General features: G+C 42.4%; 1 protein-coding gene across 4 annotated transcripts in view; it reads right to left on the reverse strand.

Annotated features, from left to right (window-relative positions):
- nav1a (neuron navigator 1a) overlaps nt 1-23424 on the reverse strand; it is a 75293-nt gene that overhangs the window by 19962 nt on the left and 31907 nt on the right. For all 4 annotated transcript variants that reach the window (XM_069141638.1, XM_069141637.1, XM_069141636.1 and 1 more), the window contains exon 6: nt 2128-2266. In XM_069141638.1, the coding sequence (XP_068997739.1) occupies nt 2128-2266 (139 nt within the window). The remainder of the gene's footprint in view (nt 1-2127; nt 2267-23424) is intronic.

The following is a 23424-nucleotide window of genomic DNA, read 5'->3' on the forward strand; positions in this document are numbered from 1 at the left end:
GATGTCAAATGTTAAACTTAAGGAAAAGTGAAAATCAGGTCACTGTAGTGCTATGGTCGGATATGAGTAGTTTCAGAGGTAGATTATTCTGACCTCTGCAGGGGGCTGACAGTTACACAATGCATCAGGAGGTGTGTGAATGTGAAGCTGTGTGTGGGTGTGTGTTTGGGTGTGTGTGTGTGTGTGTGTGTGTGTCTGTGGGTGGGTGGGTGTGGGTGTGGGTGTGTGTGTCTCAGTTCAGGACATTGTACCCAGTGATTCTCATGCGGACTCATATGCTGAATTCCTTTTTTATTAAAACCAATAGACCCCATGGGCAGTTCACATGACATGAGGAGGAGGTATGCCTGAGTGTGTGTTGTACGTACATGTGTGTGTCCTGTTTGACCAGACCTTGCTGATAAAATATTGTCATTTCCTCACACACATTCCCTGATTATTGAAACAGAGGGGGGTGAGATACACATCTGGCCAGATAGTTGTGGCAAAACAAGGATGACACAGATAGGCACGTACACAAAGGTATTGTGAAAACAAGGAGTATTAACATGAGTACTCCATGTGCTAGTGAGGATATCCAGGTTTCTATTCTGGCTACAGTATACCACCTGCTCTCAAATATGTCTTCTTGACGCCCCCTTTCTCCCATTCTCTTTCTCTCCTCCACCCTCATGTCCCCGTTGAGTGTGTTATACAATATGTGAGGGAGATGAGGGATGGATGCGAAGTCAGCATTCCCTTTGAGGAAATTAAAATCAACAGGAACAAAAAGGGAAAAGGTGGAGTGAAGCAGAGGTGAAACTGAGCCAAAGAGTTGGCTTTGGGACTCACAGACAAAGAAAAAAACTTCCGCTGAGAATGGAGGGAAGACGGGGTGTCATGTGTATCAGACAATGAGGGGTGCATGATGATGTGATGGTTGGTTACCATGGTAATGATGCCATGGGGTGTAATGGTTGCTATGACTCCTGCAACTAGGCGTGGAGGGAGGTGCCCCGGTTCTTCCGGCTCGCTGGCCCGGATGCAGGACTGCAGATGGCCCTGTGTGTGTGTGTGTGTGTGTGTGTGTGTGTGTGTGTGTGTGTGTGTGTGTGTGTGTGTGTGCAGATGGCTATGCTCTAGACCTGTCCTTCAGTATATGGGAGAAGACAAAGGCCTGCACTCTCAGCATCCCTGTGCTTTGGTTGCTATGGTTACACTGATTCCCTCTCTATCTCTCTCTCTTACTCCCTCTGTCTCTCACGCTCTAAAATCCCACTCGATTACTCACATATACCACATTGCGGAGGTGTGACCTAAATCAGACACTCTAGGAAAACACACACACACACACACACTCACACACACCATATAGCTCCAGATGGATCTTAAAGAACATCAAAGGGAGCTTTCAACAGGATTTTAGAAGCACTGAGGTCAAGAGTGTCAAATCCTTCAATCCCCACAGTAAAATCCTAAAACCACAGCATACAGTACATATAGTATTTTGATGTGTTGTTTCAACAAACATGGTCACTTGAGACAGTTGTTTCTAACTCTAGGCAGAGAGGCCAGAACTACAAGCTCTAAATTTGAACAGAGGAAAAAAACAACTGGCTCTTAGATTTTTGTGATACTGAAAATGTTTGCCTGTTATGGATTAATCTAAATCAATATTCAACAACATATGCTCAAGGTTACACTAGTTGGTCCTGTTCAAACTCTCTATAAAAACCTCTAAACCTATATATATCTACGATTAAAAATTCAGCTCTTAACACAGTTCAAAAGCACCCACATGGGATAAAAAAAAAAGGAGCCTCGTGGTACAATGCAGCTGCCCCGCATGCAGTGTGTCTGTTGCGGCAAAAATTGATCGCTGCAGATGTGATAAATATGATGGGTGTGCGTAGAATACTTAATCAGGCTTTGTCTCTGATGCCAGCGTCCTGCTGCCTCTTGCGTGTGTATGTGTCAACACTACTGTAACCAACACACACACAGCTGTCTGACACAGATGGAAAGGTAGTGTGTGTGTGTGTGTGTGTGTGTGTGTGTGTGTGTGTGTGTGTGTGTGTGTGTGTGTGTGTGTGTGTGTGTGTGTGTGTGTGTGTGTGTGTGTGTGTGCACGCGTTGTGTGTCACTTACCACAACGGTGGAGTTTCTGCGGGAGCCAATGGGAGTGGTGGGGAGGGAGTTGAGAGTGGGACTTGTGTTGAACTCCTCAGAGCTCAGGTTGTCTGAACCGTCACTCAGTCCACTGCTGATGGAGCTGCTTTCGTCCCAACTAAAAGACACAATGACAAAGGAAATATGTCAGATGATAGATATATATATGACAACAACAATTCCCGTCAGCCTTTTTACATGAAAAATACTACAAGACTAAAACAAAGGTTCACATTTTGAGTCAAGTCAGCTGAACCTGAACACTTCATGTTTTAACAGAGGGTGGGTGAAAAATGTGTTCACGAGCAAAACAAAGTCTAAACAGTTAGCTAAAACTAATGGCGACAGTAGTTAGATAAAAGTAACAGAAAGATTCACAACTGCTCGCTTCAAGTAAAAGACAAATGGTTGAAATAGACAGCTAAATTAAACATTTCAAATTGTAAGCTGAATTGAATGTATAAATTTACAATAGTCAGTTAAGAGTACTGGATAAATGGCTGAAAGGTCCAGCTTCTGCCTCTCTTAACGTCAACTTGACTGAACCAACCTAATCACTGACTGTTCAGTTACATTCAGTTCAAACAAGCACAGTTCAAACATGACAGTGGTGTCAGTGATTCATTTGACAGGACTTTGGGGGTAAAACTGACTGGGAACCGGTGTATTAAAGGATCACATCTTGTAGTTAGGTTGAAAGATGCAGTGTCCTAACTAACTAATACACTACCATCTGTGATCAAAGGAGTGATTACATCAGTGCTACAACAGCTTATCCTTGTGAAATGCGAGATTTCTACTGTAATGCAGTAATTAGGTTATACCCAGACGGATTGCTCCTATTTTTGCTGCACAAATTTGGGTTGTGGGTGAGAGTCTCCTTTCACTGGTCAGCCGGAGTTTAAGTCCTGATGGCATCAAGTATCCACTTATATGAAAGTGTCCTTAATAATGATACCAAACCCTTCCAACCCCACGGCCGTGCAGTACAGTGGCTTTTCTTCCCCTGCAGAAATCGATCAAGTCTCAAATATCTGACAAAAGCAAAGCAATCTGTGTTAGTTGACTGGACGGCTCCTCGATTTTAATCACTGCAACTGCCAAAGCTCCACCAGCTTAGTTACTACCAGTAATTCGCTCACTTGGCACCACGTCTTCCAGTTTAGCTTTTGATTAAATATTCAGACAGAGACCTCATTTAGAACACTGTCTGATCTAAATACCCAATACCCACACTGCAGGAGCAGAAAAACTCAGCAAACTGAAATTCGGAGCGCTCTTGACATCATCTCAACCCACACACACACACAAAAATAGCCCTGAAGAACACATGCAGGCGCCCACGAGTGCATACAGGACCGCGTCAGGACTATAAAGCCAGTCCACTTGGCAGAAACCTGCTTTTCCGTTTCGTGTGGCTGCTAATAAAAGATCAGTTTCATGTGTTTTATTATCTAATTGTCCTCCTTTTACTTTGACATTTTAGTCATACTTTATTTTGTTTCTGATCTTATATATTTTCTTTTAGTCCTCTGGAGTTCTCTTATTTTAATCCTGTGAAAGAATTTACTGACTTAATGAAGCTATTTTTACCCAGAGTGACTCTCAACTAAAATCAGATTTGTAAGATAGAATTTGAGGAGTTTTTGCCTTCTAAGAAAAGGTGAGTGGTGCCCTTAGTATACTAACACACGTTTCTAGGCTGCATTACATAAGAGTCAGTTGTGCTTATTGTTAAGGGTGCATATGACTGTCGAGTGGCAAAAATAAAGTGATATAGTTTGACGTTTTCATTAACTTAAAAATGATGGTTGACGTCTGACCTGTCTGATGCTGAAAGATAAAAAAGATGGAGTATTATGATTAATCTGTAATATGGCTAAACACACTGACTTCCTGGAGGAAGGGGGAAGAAAAAGGGTCCATGTGTGAGATGTGTTTGAATTCATTGAATTGAATACATTCACCCATGGTTGTATACATAAAATAGGTCACACTGAGGAAGTTAGGGGGTTGGATTCTCTTCTCATTAGGGTCAATAAGTTAGACTGATGTCATACTATACTGTAAAGGAAGCTAAGAGGGTAGGGCTTGTCTAATGAGGTCATTTGGTGGAGGGGAGGGTTGAGGAAGAGAAAGCGGTGTGGGCCTTCCAGTTGGGTGCCTGTGTGGGTCACACTGTACCCTGGGGGAGTTGATGGCGGGGATCGGGGGGAGAGGGTCGAAGGGAAAGCCCTCCTTGTCTCGCCTGTGGATATATTGGACACAAAAAAAAGAGCAGACGAGATTTTACGTCTGAAGTGGCTGTCATGCTGCTCTGTCTACGTGCCATCGTAAGATTAAGGGCAAATTTAAGATTGGACCAGACACATCAAGAGAGCAGACTTACAGTTTTTGTCTCAATATGAAACTCTACAAAAACTAAATAATTTCTGAAACAAGTAAAAACTTTCACTAGATTTCAGCGCATTTTCACCATTAACAGTATTATTTTTTTTATTCAGAGAAAAAGACCAATTTTGATCATTTTAATTTCAAATAAATATCATATTTGATACCCTTGCTCGAAAGATTTGCACCGAAAACGTGAAAATATATTTTAAAAAAAGATTCGAGTTTTTCCATAAAAGCTTATCTTGAACTCTTGTTTAAGTCCAGATTTCTTTTCACCCTCAAGTAAAAAAAGGCACACAGGAAGTAATAAACATTGAACTCGTAGCGTGGATTTATTTGAACACACATACTTAGCGAAAAAATTTCCCCTCGGGGATTAATAAAGTAACTACCTAACCTAGCCTAACTTGAGTATGCATCATTCCTTCCTCTGCTGGGAGTCAAACCTCCTTCTGGGAGACACAGCTGTGGTTTACCACCAGTACCTGTGGTGATACCTTTCTCTTTATATCTTGTTATTCACCTCAGAGTCATCTGCCAGTCCACTGGTGGTTCTGTGAATGATAACACCCTCTCTGATGAATAATTCAGGTCTGATAGGGAACAGAACAAACACCGTCTCTGCCGGGTTTGGTCTCACTCAACCGAGAGAGAAGGAGGATCAGGGGTCATTCAATCTGAAGAGCACCAGCTAAATATAGATGAGTGAACAAAATTTGAAACAGAGGATTTTATCTGATTTGTGAATGAAATTATCATGATAGAACATAAGAAAAAGGCAAAACATCAAAATCAGAAAAAGGAAACTGTCTTCTAAAAAAATTAAATGAACTCCATGTAATAAAGATCCTAAATCTTTTAGGCCAAGACGTTCCATCAAAAGCTGCTCTTTAAGTCTCTGAGACGCAAAAACCAAATGAGACTCGAGAGGATGTGTAAATTTCAGTGACTTTCTTGGCAATAAGTTGAACTGCCGTCAGCTTGATCCACAGAAATTATGTTCAATCAGAGTTTAATGAGATCTGCGAGTATGGAAATCTTCACCGGTCCAAAAGCCCTTAAAAGATATCTGCTGAAGATCTTAAGCTTAATGCAAGTGCATTTTTGGGAAACCTTTGTCTGTCCAAGTCAGTCAAAGGTTTTCTGGTTGAGACAGAATTGTCTGATTTCCCAGCTAAAACCTGATATCCTCAATCTACACGAGATCCACTGTCATTCCGCTCTCCTTGCCTTTCTATCGTCCTCTCCAGGTTGAAATAAAAGGAAGACTAAGTTTGAAAAGGAGGGTGATGAAAAACGGGTATACTCAAGAGAAAAGGGTGAAGTGGAGTGTGTGAAGAGAAGAAAGATCTGAAACGACAAGCATAAAAAAACCCCCAGATATATAGTGGAAAGAGAAGTGCTGTTGATGACGCAGAAAAAACGCCCTCAACTTCTCAGAAGAGTATGCACTCACTGAGGAGGATCATCTCTCCCTCTTTTATAATCTCTCCTCGCTCTGCCACCTTATCTTTTCCATTTCACAGAAGCAGCTGAAGAGACTGAGGAATAATATTAGCACCCCATTCATCTAAATCACACTTTTACATATTAGCTAATACCTCACAGCAATCACCATTTCAGTCGAGCCCCCTCCCGCCCACCTCTTTATTCATGTTAATTGGCCGATTAACCTATAGCATCCAGTATGTTCCTGTGATAATAATGGAAATACATTTTTTTATGAGATTAAAAGAAGGTATGATGTTATTAAAATAAAGGATGGAAACAGTGGCTATAAACATCATCTGTATGTGCTGCTTATGGATGAGCAATTTAATTGGCTTTTTGTGACTTTAAACCTGATCTGAAGCTAGAAGAACACAGCTGGAGGGAAAGTAAGGGGGTCAGGACATTGAAAAATGGCATCCCATGACAGTAATTCTGTCAGTAAAATTAATATCTATGTTGACTTGATTTAGGCTGCAATAAATGTCTATTAAGTTGAGATGCGCTTGATTACATTAATTCGTCACCTCAACCTGACAGGTTTTCTTTTTCTTTCGTACACCAGGTGGAAAACAAAGCCTCTCACTGAGCAGAGAATATACTACATAGACACACTGTATACTGTCATTCATGAGCCAGCTGCACAAAAATGGTTTCTTGCAATAATTGCACTTCGAAAAGAAACAGTGAGGCCCTCTGCAGTATGTCGTCTGTCTGGAACAATTTCATTATCTTTCAGAAAGTGAGAATGCTTCAAGCAAGTTATAAAATATTTTAAATGGTTTAAATATTTCTCTGTCATTTACTGGATTAATAGAGGTTATGGTGGTCAATATAAACAACATCCTCTGTTCACAGAGACATGATTTCTTTGTTCCTCATGGTCTACAGCGAGGACCGGCACACCCACGCAAACACCGAGCCTCACAAGCTACCAAGAGAATAACTGAATAGCTGCTGCTGAGCTAAATAGCCGGCTTTTATTAAGAGGCTTCTGGGTTCCTCCTCTATTCAGACTATGGAGCTAATTGCTCTGATCTCAACATGAATGGTCTTTTTGGCTGCTCATTATGAGAGCAGAGCTCTCCTCTCCTCTCCTCTCCTCTCCTCTCCTCTCCTCTCCTTTTCCTGTCCTCTCCTCTGCACTCCTCTCCTCTCTGTTGACTGATGGGAGAAAGACAGAGACAGAGGTACAGTAGATCCAGAAGGAAGACAAACCCACTGCAGAGACAAAGCAGCTTTGCCTGTGGTCTGTGGGAGCACCGCTTGCTGGGAGTTGGAGTCCTGCCAGCCGCGGACTGCAGACTTAACAGTATTGGTTGATAAGCTTGCCATATAAACAAACATTTGTTAAAACTGCATGGAGGCCATTTGGAGGAATGTGATGCTCCTGTATTGGACTGAATAGAATTAGACTTTTACAACCAACAAAGTAATTACTTGTTTTGCTGTATTGTCTGTAGATGGGCAGTGATGGTGGAAGGAGACAGTCTGCCCGGCACTCAAAGGATTAATGAAAACAATTAAGTAATTATCTGATCAATTGTCAATGCACATTATAGAGAATGTTTGTGCACTTGTGCAAAACCTGTTACTAACACTCACACAACAGATCAATAATGAGAAGGAACCAAATGTCATTATCAATCTTGCTATCCAATTATATGTCACTTTACAACAAAACAAAAGCCCAACATTAAACTGGATCAGCAAGGTGAAACAATTATGAATGCTTACTAATGTTTTAAGTTAGCAATAATGCTAATGCAATCTTTTCCTGGTTTCAAAGGCTGCATTACAGTAATAATATCGTTTGTGATATCATTTTCTGATCTTACAAGACTGTTCTAGCTATTCTGTATGATTTCCCTTTTACCCATTTAGTAAATATATCCACATTACTGATGATTATTTAGCAAAAATCTCATTGTGGAAATATTTTATGAAAGCACAAATTCTCATCCCTAACATACCGCCCAACCCTATAATTCAATGTGGCCACGCAGGAGCTGGCAAGAAATTATTGTTAAACCTGCTGAACCACATTGCAGCAGATAAGAACATAGAGAACTGTTGAGAGGTGTTAGTTTGGAGAAGGAATACAAATGATACAGGGACAAAAGGCTCTATTGGTTTTGTAAATAATTATATTAAACAGATGTAGTTTGAATAAAATGGTTCAACTTTTCCTTCCCTCATGGGGTTAAACGCACCCTACCCAGGGTGATATTCAGACCACTTGTGTAAACGCATGGAAAGTGTTTCTGCAGTCCTACAATGGACAGGAACTTTCCATTCCTATTAAAATCCAGTGTCACATGGCAGAACCCAAAATGGCTAAATCAGACGGGTTCCTGGTCGTAGTGATGCCTTTTCAGGCAAATGGAAAGTAGGGCACTGCCAGACTGGCACTGGGCAGTCGGCTCAGAAACCAAAGGGGCACGCATGAAAGGGCTGTTGAAGTCATTAAACTCTGTGAGGACTAGGTATGTGAGGATGTGACTGATGAGAGATAGCCATTGAGTGAGATGCATTGTTATTGCCAGTGTGTCTGTCTGTACAATTCAATGTTGGCAGATACATCTCAGATAAGCCTGAAGAGGAAGTAAACAGCAGGAGACTTGGACTCTAAGTTGGGCTGAGAGTGGACGGATCTGATTATATGCAAAAAACAATGCAGCTAAAATACATCGATCAACCACCAAAACTGCAATAAGTAAGTATTAATGTAAGGCTGCATGAAAGAGGAACTCTTTTGTGTAACAAAGTTTGATAGACAAATGCTGAGAAAAAAAAACAAAGGTGAACTTAACAAAAAGTTCAACCTCAAAAAGAAAATGAGAAGCTCAACAGAAGTTCTGTTGTTTAAAACTCCTTGTCTGTTTCAACATCCTCTACAGGTTTTAATCTGGACACGAAAAACAGGATCTAAACCAACTGACTGTTTTATAGCACATGACACTGGTCTAAAAATGCATTCAAACACACTCTCAACCAACAAAATGACTCATTACCAGCGTGTTCAGTTACACCCAATGTCAGTATTTCTTCTCTCCAATAATCCTGGTGGTCACGTGGGGGGAAAAAAAAAAGTCTGAAACAAATTCTGTATTCAATGTAAATTCAAATGTAAGAAAGTGTTCATAAAAACAATGCTAAATATGTGCCTGAGCTCTGATGAAATGTGTGTGGTTGGGCATCTACCTGATTATTTGAAAGGAAAGGGGAACTGTGGATGGTGGGCACAGATGGCTAACAATATGGGTTCCTGGACCACTACAGCTGCTTATCACCAGGAAACACAAGCACACGCACACGCACACGGACACGCACTGCCCCCGGTAAAATCATTATTTTCCAATCAAAAGTAAGTAAAAAAACAGGAGAGATTGTCATTGAATTATTCGTCTTGGCTGGCTGAACCTATAAAACACTCTGTAGGTCACAAAGGTTTTTAAGAAGCAGTGTTCTTCTGCATAGGATTATCCATCATTGCAGCACCATATAGGGCCATGAAAGAATTCTCTCTGTGGCTCAAGACCTTATTATATCTTGAGAGTCTCAAGACACATACAGACATAACATGGCGTGAATATCCACTGCAGACATACTGTAGCTATAGTATATGTGTTATTGTACTTAAGACGCAGACTGATTAGAGTTGCAATCATGTTCTGATTAAAGACGCACTGCCATATATGCTGTACTGACATCTAGTCTCACTAATAAATAAATGATTCCACCTCTTTTTAACGCTGTTGTCTGGATGCTTGGGGCACTTGTACAGTAATTAACTACAAATCTGTCATTAAAAGTGGCCTTTAATTAGCTACCCAATACAGGTTCTCTGTTGTGTTGTATCGTTAAACACTTACAGTAAATCATTGACGAGACACAATTAAAAACTAAATTGTGCAAGCAGCCTGCCTTTGGGTCCACACTAAACAGAGAAATTAATTTCCTCTTCTGTGTTATTTATTATTTTCTCTCTGTCCTGTTTCCATGATGTGGAGTGGAACAATGTGTGATAGCTGCTTGGGCAGAATTTTGTACGCGCACGCGCACGCACGCACGCACGCACGCACGCACGCACGCACGCACACACACACACACACACACACACACACACACACACACACACACACACACACACACACACACACACACACACACACACACACAGTATTTGGGCATTACAAGGGATTACAGAACAGGCTGGAGTTAATGAGCTCATAATTATTGCTAATTCCATCTGCCACCAGGATCAGAACAGGCCAGGGGCCACGGTTGGAGGTCTTGTATGGGTGTAGCCTGTATATGTATGTGTATGTGTGTGTGCACGTGTATGTGTGTGTTTGTGTCCGTGGAGGGAAACAGGAGGTCACATCCCTAAATGGCCATTGCAGAGGAGAAACCCTGCTGTGCCTTTGACAGGCATAAACCTGACAGCGATGACCTGAGGGTTTAGGACACAAACAAACACACACACATTAGATGTACCAAATTGCCACTGTCCCCTGAGTGGAGCTTGAATTAGCTGTCAGAAGTGTGTGATGCTCGTAGCTGGTGGGAACGGCAGCTTTGCTAAAGTCACTCCTCCTCTGAGGGTCACGCTAAGCTGGCCAGCAAATTACTGGCTCCAAAGTGTGTGGAGGAATATTGAGGTACATTATTCTTCCAAGTTTCCTCGCAAGGACGAGGACAAATTCTACAAATGCTTGGGGCTGTGGATGGAAAGTTTCAACTCGGAAAAGGAACTTGGAAGCATCAGAAGTCCTGGTCAGTGTAATGTTGTTTTTCCATTTTTCTGAGTGTGGGAGGTGGAGATAGATGGACAGAAAACGTATCGCTGATTCACTTCTCTCCTTGTGACCTCCCCGGGGTGGATGGATGAAGTTTGTTCAGAGTTCAACACATTGTGTCTGAGAGTTGACCTGGCTCTGTACTATTTAATTCCCATGAAATGAAACAGGACATCTGAAAGGCTCCAACCTTCAAATTGTGTGACTGTTGATCATGCTGATGCTCACTGGGTCATCTTGATCTTCTCATACTGTAAACCCCAAAAAGGAAAACAGTAGGAGCCAAGAGATGTGTGCAGATGTATCCTTGAAAGGCAAGAATGGTCTTCTCCGTCTCCTTGTCTTCTTCTTAGTCAGCACATTCACGGTTAAAGATTAAAGGCTACTGGCCCCCAGTCTAAACAAGGTGGTTCAGGGGATTTAAAAGCAGTCACAATACAAACAATCCATTTTGGATTCATAAAGTGATGGTTTATGTAACTACTCAGTAAGAATAAAGGAAAGTTTAACAATGTCTCTCCAATGTGTTCTTAATGTATAAAGCACAACAAATTGGGTCATAGAGTGTTTGATTTCATAAAATAATGTTTAAATGTCTAAGTGTGTTAGAAGTGACCAGAAGGGCTCTACTCTGACCCGGTAACCTTTGACCTCCAAAGTCCCTCTCTTCGCAAGACAGCAGGAAGCAGAAGAGGGACAGCACTCCTGGGATGAGGCGGAATGGCCGTTTAAATCACCTTCATAACTACTTCAGTCTGGGGTGCAGCATGAGGCGCTTCCGAGCCCAAACTCAGCCACTAAGAACCGGGGTGGAGCTCACAAGGGGAACCCCGGCACACGGAGGCCCAGGACAGGGGTTGGATCCTGGGATAGAATTACCTCTGGCCTCCTTCCAGTAACGTCAGCTGACTTAACGGCTGTGTGAATTAACGGCGCACAGGGGATGTTTTGGTTTGAAAGAGGGGGGGACCAGTGAGCGGACGAAAGGGAAGGGAAAAGAGGAAGCGAAAGAGAGGGAGGTACCACTTTTGAATGAAGCACGCTTCTTCCAGGTTGCTGTTAACTTGAAGCAGCTGTGCGAGGGATGGTGCCACAGACATGTGCAAAAGCACAAACACATGCATACGCATTTCCACTTTGATCAACAGAGTAAAGTAACAAAGCCTGGACCAACATAAACCAAGCAACAGACAGCTGTGGGGAGGGCTGAGCTGAAAACACACATTCACTGAAACGTACCAAAGCAAACACGAGATAACACTGACAACAAAACGGTGAAATACGAGAGCTCTAACCTGTTGGGTCCTGGGAAGGAAAAACTTTGCACAAAGCACCACTCATTTCAATTGAGAAACCAAATAGTGACAGTTTGCTATCAATTTACAGTAAGGAGGATATGTCAGTCTTTGCAGCGCTTTCTAAAGCACCATAACAGGGAACTATCCCGCTATGACAAATACTGTCAGACAGATAGCCACGCACATACAGCAGATGGAGGAACTACGATGTCAGCATGATGTGAGTTGCTGTTCATGTGAAAAAAGGGGCTGTGGATCATCGTGGCTACCAAATGCCTCGCCCAGAACAACTGCTACAGACCCGTAAATAAGATTTCAGAGGGCAACAAAACCTGTTATGTTAAAAATATATTTTGTTCAAAGCTTATTAACTAATTTTACCACTCGTGTGTGTTTTCACTGTAGATCAGTGGGTTGAGAAGGCTGACAGTACTTCAGAGGTCAACCACAGCTTTACTCAGTTTAGTGTTAAGGAAATATTTGGTATGTTTAGACAGAAAGAAAAAGACAGAGAGAATGCAAAACATGTGATTGCATTGCTTTTGTATAAATCAAATCAAGCTAAACAAAGAGACTAAAAATCGAGCTAGAACACCACTAAGCACCTGTCAAGGGTTGTCCAAACAGCACCTGAACAGTGAAGAATGAAAGGCCCATTGACTGAAGCAGAGATACTCTTTCACTTCTGTTGGCTGAGATAAAGCAGACACCTATTAAAACACACACTTCACTCCCACGCTGTTAAGGGAACAGACAAGTTGTTGTGTGCTTTTGTTTTTGTATTCCCCTACGTGAACACATGTGGCGGTGCCAACAGGCCTTGAGGCGCACCCTTCGGGATTCCGCACCCATCACCTGCTGTCACTTAAAGCACACGCACTCTAGTCATGCCCCTTAAAGTTGTTACAGTGAGTTCGGGAGGCATTCCTTGCCCCGGGCCGCTCAAAACGCACACTTGACATTCCAGCGAGTGTATTCTGGGGTCCCACTCCCCAATCCTCCGACATATGCAGACGCACATATGCATACCGCTGCATAAGTGCACAGACACACAAAGGCATGAAATGAGTCCAGAGGTTCCATTAAAAACCAAAATCCGCAGCCTAGAGTCCGATGCTCCAAAACAAACCAGAGGAATCGTTTTACTTTCCGCTCAAACTCAAAAGAAGCCCTGAAAGTTTCAATACAAGACATTGTCTGAGCTTTTCACTCGTTCTACAGTTCCTAGAAAACTACTTCACTATCAGGTGAGACGGACATCCTGAGGTTATTATTCTTCAAGGCCACTCATCCAAGCCTTATAGCTCTGCTCTCGTCCCCAGCAGCCTGTTAAGGTGCACTGTTGCCTGGCTGTAGGTCCTTCTTTGGCTTTGATGTACCAGGGAAACTCACTAAACCACAGGAGGGTCCACCTCATGAAAATATGAGCTCTGTTTGTGAACACTGGCTCCTGTGTGTACAATAAAAAAAAGTGTATGTGCCTGTCTTACAAGCACAGGTTACAAGCATCTGTTGTTTTGCTCTCGGGTCTCCCTAATGACCTTGTAGGCAGGGAAAGTAAAAGTGTTCACCTAATTATGAAACATCAAGAGTCAGTGGACGCAAGAAATGACTCGGGACATGTTTTTCTTTCCTTTCATCTACGATTACCCATAATCTTTGGCAACCAATAATGAATTGTATTCATAATATCAGGCGGTCAGCAAATGCCCAGTGGAAGGGATTGAAATGTTGTACCTGTTTCTATACAAACAGCACACCCTAAAAAAAAACCAGAAGAGTCTCAATTCTCAAAACTTGATTTGCCTTTTCAAATCTATCACTACTTGTCTGAACATGTTTGTGTGCTGAGGAGTATAAAAGTTCTGTTCTTGCAGTAGGATTCATGAGGGTGTAAGAGGCCGTTGACCTTTCTAACCCTTTTGAGTCAGCAAAGTGTGTTTCCAAAACAGCTTAATCTAACTTTGACACTCCGTCATGAATTCCGACATAATAGACTAAATTTGTTTGTGTGCGCGCAATGAAAACAGTGTTGTTTGTGAGCTGAAATCCACTTTTTTTTTTTTCTTTAATACTACAAGATGACAGCTGTTGTATTTGTAAAAGTGTTTCCCCTTATTTTTTTTGGTATGCAGTGAAAGTGTCCTCAGCAGGTAACACAACATTTTATTTTGCTAATATATCAAAGGGCATTGGCGCAGTCAGCCGACAGGTGCCACCTGACAGACCTGATCAGCATTTCTCAATAGTGTTGTGAATGTGCCATTTCACTATGCTCCTACGCAGATGGATGTAAATAAGATGATCTAATTCAAAATATTACAGATTTCATCTTTAATTACCATGCTGCATCTCTAAGGAAGCACCTGATGCCAAACTGTTAAAGCCTTCAACCAATCAGAGCTGCCGCTTTACCAGAAACCAAACTACCCTTGAAATGACATCAGCTGTATGAGCCTGGTCTGCATCATAAAAACTGTGGGGTCCATATTTATTTGATTTTAAGAAACGGAGAAGATTTGGGTGTGATACGCATTAATGAGTGATGTCACTAGTTTGCAAATCTGCTGTTGGGATGGGGTCGGGAATCAGGGGTGGATCTAGATAGGGGTATGCTGAGCAGGCTGTTCGTATAGAGTTCAGATGACACCACACCACAAACACACACAAGGGGACGGACATGAAGTTGATGTTGGATTGCTTTTAGCATGACTAAGAGTTGACCAAATCTTTGTGTTGGCTGGACCTGATTAGCTAATGATGCATGTAGGGTTTGACTGTGCACACACCCACACACTGGCTTACATGTGCAGAGACTCACACTCTTACCACCTCTGGCTTCGATCATATAGTTTGGTGACTGCCTGAAACGTGTGTGTGCTTTTCACTTTCTATGTCTTTTGACAGCCAGTCCAACTCAAACACAGATAAAAAAAAAAAACACCCTATATGGTCCTGTGGGACACAAAAGTGAATGTGTGTGTAAATGATGAAAGCATTTGTGTCTGTTACATGTGTGACTAAAGCCCTGATATCCCACCACTCTGTTCTAATGGGTTTACATAAAGAGTAAATGGAAGCTATAGGGGTCAGTCCACCAAAAAAAGAGCAAAGTCGACCTTACCACCCCAAACCCCTTCCCCCCAACATATAAACTGAATCACTAGCCTCGGAGCATCTCTGTCTGTCCATGTTATAAAATGTGTCTGTAAAGCAAGTCAGCTCCAGGGTTATTTCTCAAAATAATTCTAAATATATAAATATTTATTTATTTATTTTCTGTCTGAGACACATCTCTCTAAATTTCCTCGGTCACCACAACAACCTACTCATATCAATTGGCTTACATTAGCCCACACATTGAGACATACAATTAGAAAATTCTCACATGGAGTGGGCATAAAGATGATCCGGAGGAAGCTTGCCGTTTGCCACCCAATCACAGCAGATATGCGGAGAGAAGACGTCGTTCAGAATGTAGGTCAGCAGTTCAGTACAATCGGACCGGTCCCGCAGCGGATCAATAAGAACACACCCACACACACACACCTGCCACTGCTGATTGAGCCGCAAAACACCAGCAACCGGTTGTCATCGTATGCAGCTTAAAACAATGGCTATGCCAGTAGACCGTAGGATACAGACACTTAAGACGAGCACGCACTTCACGTGCGTACTCATCCACATGCTGCATTTCACATCCGCTCTATATTATTGTCATTAAATGATTTGCAGTAATGAATTTCCTCTCATATAGATTCCTTTTAGGATATGCATGCAGCACTAACCTGCCTCTATATGCTGCTGCTGTCTGTACGAGTTCCAACAATAAAAGATTGCGCTGATTCAACATATGGCTTTGCGCATTGAGGTCTACCTATAGCTCAGTGTGAAGAAGCCCCATCTATACATTCATTAAAAGCCAGTTCTTTTCTCGGCGTCCAGGGTGACACGCGAACCTACAACAGTCAAATGTGAGCGCACGCCACTCATAATAACCAGACGTGCCACCATGCAGCTGTTGTAGAGTTTTATCAATGAGACATGCTGCTGATTTTTACGCACAGGCTCCGTCACAGTCTCTGCAACACATTCACCACAACCAGACACCTCGCATTTGTATCACATAGTCGAAAGCAATGTCATCAGTGTGCCAGTTAGCCTCTCATCCTCAGTCACATGCAGTCTCTGGTCTCATCCATTACCTTGACAGAAAGTGCATTGTCCTCCCTGCCCGCTGCGGAGCCGGGAGCTGCAGCATTTTCCCGTTCAGCACGCGCCCGCTCATTCTACAACCGTCCAGCTTTCACGCCGCTTTGTTCCCGTTTGGCATATCCCGCTTTTATGGCTCGGAAGCAAGAGAGAGACTGAGAGAGAATCCGCCCGGTGCTGTCCGCCGCTGATAACCGGGGAACCGCCTGTAAGAGTCAGCAGCGCTAACTGACTGACCCACTCCCGCAGTGCTTCTACTTCCACTCAGACACACACACACACACACGCACACTCACACGGAGGGAGGGAGGCGATGAGCAAGGGAGGGAGGCATGGATAGAAAGGCAACACCCCAAATTCCTCCTCCTCCGACCCCGTTTCACTGATCGCGAGCAGCTGCGCCTTTTCCTTAAAACGCATAGAGGCTTCAACGCGCAATGAGCCGCAGGATAAGCACGTAGTCATCAAATTCTCGAAAGCGACATGTCAAAGACATTTTCACACTCTTAAACCACTAATCGGTGCACAAGGCACATCCCACTGACTCCACTCACTCATTAGTGATAACACGTCTGTGCTACATTTACACGGGAATTCATTTGAATGGTTTAACATGTAGTGGCAAAAGAAGTATTTCTTTAGTAGATATCAATAGGACAAAGTATAAAATGTTTCACTGCATGAGGCAGTTAGATTCAGTCTGCAGAGCTTTCTGTACAATACTATCTTACAAATAAAACCAGAGCAATGATACCTGACCTTGCCATTAAAAGTTATAGGTCCATAGCATTATTTGTCAATGGTAATATTACCAGTATAAATAGTATGATTGGACTGTAATTCATAATGCATACATGTATGATTAAGCACCACTTTTTTATAGAATTGATTTTTCTTTTCACCATGTCCTTATATAGACTATCTCTTGGCCCCACTTCCTAATGACTTTAATACTGAGTAAATAATTTAATAATCCTATATAGCTCTGAGCCCCAGTGAAACATTTTGGCTGAGATAAATCCTTCTTAAAAATTTGGTTTGCCTTTTACAAAGACACCCAACTGCTCAAAGTGCATAACTTATGGAAACGAGCTAAAGCTGCATCCATTCATTTCAACTGCAGACCTGATGGTCTATTTTAAAATGAGTACGCCATTATTAACGCATTGTGGTTTTTCATTGTAATCAAAATCTTAATCTGCAGTGTAGCCAGTGACACCAGCTGTCGGACAATGGAGGGCAAAGTACAATATTTCCCCTTGCATTGTAGTGGATAGAAGTATTAAGTGGTATATGATGAATATCCTTGAGCAAAATACCTTAAACTTAAGACCGGTGCCAGAATAAATGTACTTAAATACCATCCACATCCTATGTTTAGTGAAATATAACAGCAACGCTTCAGATAATATGGGCTTTATGATGAGGTGACCATGACACTATATAGTTATCTCAGAAATGTAAACAAAAACATGATTTCTTTTTTAATGACCCATAAATATCCTTCAGCAGTTGCCCACTGTCTAGAAGAAATGCTGGCTACTGGCCAAACCATGGGTGGTGTAAATGGACCTCAATCAGGATGTAATGAAGCAGGGAGGGTAAATGACTCTAGTGTTTCTATTGTAACAGAGTGTGTATTGGCTATTGGAGACTTTCAGAGGAATAGAGTGGGTATCATGTATCCACTCCCCCGTTTATAACATTCAGTAGTGTTGAAACACTTAAAGCACAGAGTGGACCCCAGTGAATAGATCTGCCTGTCTGCTGGGTCCGTTCAATAAGTGAATGAAGGGCGAGAGAGAGAGAGAGACAGACAGACAGAGAGAGGAGGGGAAGGATGGAAATAATTAACACTGTCTTTTCAGTTAAGACAGAAGAAAAAATGTGTGGAGAAAGAAAGAAAAGAGACAGAAATAGAGAGATTGGGAAAACACTTGAGAAAAAAAGAGATCATTAACACACTCTTTTTAAATCCAGAGGGAACAATGACAGGATTCTTCAGGCTACTGCTCACCCATACCATGCAGGGCCAGGTGGGCCCACAGAGTGTGTGTGTGTGTGTGTGTGTGTGTGTGTGTGTGTGTGTGTGTGTGTGTGTGTGTGTGTGTTTGTGTTGGGGCCTGATTGGCACATTGGCATGCAGAACTGCAGGTGTGCGGAGCCTCTGCCATCGTTGTTGCTTAGCATTACTAATAAAGAGAAAGAAAAACTGTTTCTTAGCACACACACACACACACACACACACACACACACACACACACACACACACACACACACACACACACACACACACACACACACACACACACACACACACACACTCCTCCTTAATTCCGTGTGAGCCCTTGCTTTTATTTATGTCAGCTCTCATCTGAGATCCTGGAAAGGTTAGTTGGACAGCGCTCCGTGTCTGTCTGGCCAACTTTACTGCGACCACTGACTCATGTCCAGACATGCCCTCTGTCTCCTTCTCTGTTTATTTGCCTCTGCTCATCAAAGAGCGTCTCTTTTTTTCACTGCTACCCTCCTTTTTACTCAGCATCTAGGACCACAGTGCTTGTTCTCAGGGTCCATCTGTGTGTGTTAGTGCAGTAGGCCAGTATAATTAGGTAGTGATGTAACTGTGTAATGACAGTATACAGGCAGGGTCACCCGTCTGACCCTGGGAACCTGTCACTCCTGTGCTGATGAAAGCAACGGGAGACCTGGGAAAGCTCATCCCCCTTATCAAACCAGGAACACACACAGACACTCAGATGCACATGCGATGCTTGCTAAGCTACACGCTGAATGTAAACAAATATAAAACAACCCCCCCACACACATTTATTAGACTGGAAAAATCTTTGTTATTACACACACAGTTTTCTCTGTTACTTTCGAGTTATTGTGCTTTTCATTCTAGCTCTCTTTTCATGTTCATAAACCAGTGCAACACAAAATGTTTCCCTGGAGAGATTGTCTCAAAATGTGCAACATTATCCCCAATTTTGTCTATACTGCGACCTTAACTAAAATTGTATTCTATTTTCTGGCAAATGATCAAACTACCATTTGTATACCAGCCTGTATGCTCAATCTAGTGGTTTAATAAGAACAGACCAAGTTTGTAAAAGTCTGAATGCAAAAAAACACACTCAAAATTAAACATCAAAGAAAATGTCCCAATCTGAAAAAGTACTCTATGTGGTTAATTGAGGGACCCTCCATGTCTGGACCACCAGAGGCATCTTATTAGGCCCTTGCTATTTGTGAGGTTTGGTCTGCTGTGAACAATGTGAAGTGGAACAATGTGAAGTGGAACTGTTCAGAAACCTGACCTCAAAGACGTTTTCTCTTTCAAGAGACCGAGAGGAAAGAACAACAAAAAAAAAAACAGCCAGCATCTTAAAAGCTTCAAATATAGCTCAAGAGCTCTCTGCAGCCAGTTTGGCTTGTGTCTCCTAATGAGGAAATGTTCACTGTTGGGAGAATTGGTGCATACTTGAAAGGATGAGATTAAGAGATGGTGTAATGAGAACAGGAAGGGAGATTGATGGCAGGAGGGCAGAAAGACAAGTGTGTGACTAATGTCGAAACAACCCCACACAATAACACGGTGGGAGTCAATGGAAGGGAAGCAAGGTTAATTCTTATGCACATTACAAACCCCCGTCACACCCCACTGTTAAACTTCCAAGGCTTGGTTCTACTGTGGCTATTGTATGAGTGAGTGAGTGAGTGAGTGAGTGAGTGAGTGAATGAATGAATGAATGAATGAATGAATGAGTGTGTGTGTGTGTGTGTGTGTGTGTGTGTGTGTGTGTGTGTGTGTGTGTGTGTGTGTGTGTGTGTGTGTGTGTGTGCGTGCGTGCGTGCGGTGTAGATTTGAGACAGCTTCCATCCAAAGCTCCCAAAAAGCTTGTCTTTAACCATGCAGTTTCATTTACCCCCTATAGATGAGCTCAGCATGTTCTTTAAAGGATGTACAGATGTAGCAGGAGGGTATGAAAGCAAGGTTAGAATGAGTGTGTATATGTGTGTGTGAGGGGGAGGTTGTCTTTTACTGTGGGAACCAATCTTCTGAGGAATGAACCTGATCATTTCCTCAAACCCCTTTCTTAATAACAGGAGAAGTATTAATTCTCCAATGAAAAAAATGTTTTACATAAAAATGATTAGTGGGAATAAAATTGCTCAACAAATTCTCTGTTATTTTCCAAAGTTCCCAATAATTTTCTTTTTTGTACCGCTCACAGCATAAAGACCTACTGACTGCCACCCTCTAGAACAGGGGTGTCAAACTCACTTTAGTTAAGGGGCCACATACTGCCCACTTTCATCTCAAGTGGGCCAGACCAGTAAAATCATAGCATAATAACGCATACATAACGACAATATTTCTCTATGTTTAAATCATTGGTGAAGGTTTTTGGATGATAAACCCTATTTTAAAGGTCTTTCTACAATAAACTAGAAACATAAAGAGCAAAAACTCAGACATCAGCCCACTGTTTATCTGCCTGGGCTCTCCTCTGCAGATTTAACGGGTCACAAAGCGAGCAGCAGCTTCTCCCTCCGGAGCAGACGTTGCATTTACGCTGTTTCTGAAGCAATTACTGGATCGATTAAAAAAAACAATTACAAAACGTTTGTACTCATAAACCTCCATATTCTCATAGAAATGCAATGTATGTCTTTCTGTAATTTTCACACTTAGCAAAGTCATCCGACGGGCCGAGCCGGACCCCCTGGCGGGCTGGATCCGGCCCGCGGGCCGTATGTTTGACACCCCTGCTCTAGAATAATGCTTAGTGTGGTTAAAGATGATGTGAAATTACTGTAGAAAGAGCGGGGGAAAAAACACTACTGAATTTTTCCAAAGGTAACTTCATAATGCTTTGAGCACCATAAACGATTTCATATTAGTGCTGGAGGTTAAATCTCAGAGACAATTTCTTTGTTGCTGTCTTTGTAGCCCAGTAACAAATTCAATCTCCAACTCGCCTGCTAAGTCTTAAAAGCAGCGGATTTATGACTGAATGATGTCAGGTCTATATGGTTTACATCTGCGCTTGTTGGTTTAGTATCATGTTCACCATGAGTTGTTATTTTCAGGTCATTTGCCTCTTTTTATCTCCTCCGTAGGTCGAATGCGATGGTATCATAAGAAAAGTAAATAAAGTGAATTCAAAACACCTCCAGGAAGAGCAGGATTCAACTCTTTCCTTCAAGGAAATGGGGTGAAATTGGTCATCGAGCAAAAGCCTTGACATTGTGACCTCTGTGCTCTCCTCTTTTACTTATATTGTGGACATGGTAATACATCCTTCTGAACTATGTGGGGGTCCTGTACATGCACACACTCAAACACACACCATGGCCGTGCTAACCACTTTATCCACGCCCCCTTGTCCTTCCACTCTGCTGACCAAGTCCCCGAGTTCTCTCATGCTTTTCCGAACTCTGCCATAAAAGGAAGGCCGGGATTAGGAGGGATTATGCCATAGCATCCCTATAGGGATTTACCAGGCCTCAGAATGGGAGGGGGTGTCTAGGCAACAGTAGCTGTGACAGTAGTTTTGGCGTTTGCTTGGGTGGTGGGCGAAAGAGGGGATGTTAAAAAGCTACGAACCGCCAAAAAAAGATGACAATTATACAGGAAATAGGAGATGCGTGCAACAAAAGTGAAAGGAAAAGACATCTAGTGCTATTTTGGGCTCTAGAGATACATTACTTTTCTTCGAGTCAGAGACTTTCCCAAACTTTTCTTTTCTTCCAAAGGAGAATGTGGGAAAATCTGTCTGAGGGATGTAAGTGTGTAGTTCCCAAGCTCCAATCCAGAACATGTGTTTGTTGCTCAACATCAGCATGTTTCACAATAATGAACTGGCCTGTGGTCAAACTAAACATATCCATGGAGCCCAATAGGATCAAGCAGCAACTGATAGCAGTGTACTTAGACATTAACACCAGTGTATGTGTGTCATTGTATAAGGATATGTGAGTAAGTGTGTGCAGACAGACAGAAGGATACATGGACAGAAAAAGAGAGCGGCGAAAAGCAAAGCAAATATTTTCTTTAGCAACAGTGAAAGTCGCTGGGGATGAACCGACAACTATGAGAACTCTCTCCCATTCAGAGTTTGTGCTCGGTTTGGTCTTGAAGTAAACAATGTAGTGTATTGTAGTGTATTAAGAGAGTCAATGGTGAAACCGTGTGGTTTAAACAGCCTCAGCAAACACAGGAGAATAAAAAAGGTACACGAGGACATTGGTCTCACCGAAACAGGAGGTGTCAGGGGGTTTCTAGGGCTGCAAATCCCTCTGGAGCCCCATATGTTACTCTGTTAAATCTTTTAATGTGTGTGTATCTGTGTGTGTATACCGCTACATGTGCGTATGAGTACATGTGCGGGTGGATGTGTTTTTGTGCCACTTTAGCAGACAAACAGATTAATGTCATTATTGTTTGTCAGCAGCCTCCTGCTGTTACAGCCGGAGCCAGTTACATCATCCCTGAGAGAAATAATCGGGCAGATAAACAATACGTTTAAATGCAAATTCAGCAACTAAATATGAACTAAATGTAATTACGTGGGGTAAAGTGTTGCTTTCATGCTTTCTCAGCTCCAAATGAAACTGAAAAGGCCCTTGAACTGCACACAGAATACATTACAGAGTTACAAAGAAATCTCCATATGACTCTGTTTATATATGCTCATTAGATAATGCTGAATGGCTCGGATTATTTAATAAATGGTGTTATTGTGTTTCTGTCTGTGTGTGTTCTCCATGGGTGTTCTCGAGTGTTTTGCCCACACGTGCTGGAACAAAGAACGAGTGGCACTTCTCCACTCAGTCAAGTTCCCTCCATAATGACAGGAATAGTAATTGATTACACGGCACACTGAGCAGACAGAGCCAGAGGAGCACCGCACAGAGGCAGAGAGGCCCAGAGAGGAGCAGGTAGTGGAGTACAGAACAACACATGCCCCGTCACCCTCCTGAACCACACCTCAATCTGCCTCTCATCAACTTTTCATGTGAATCGCGCCGTCTCTGACACACAATGCCACACAGTCAGAAAGAGAGACATG

The sequence above is a fragment of the Embiotoca jacksoni genome, unplaced genomic scaffold, assembly GCF_022577435.1.
Source record: "Embiotoca jacksoni isolate LCO1_2020_lvr unplaced genomic scaffold, fEmbJac1.0.p SCAF_9, whole genome shotgun sequence".
Lineage (NCBI taxonomy): Eukaryota > Metazoa > Chordata > Actinopteri > Embiotocidae > Embiotoca > Embiotoca jacksoni.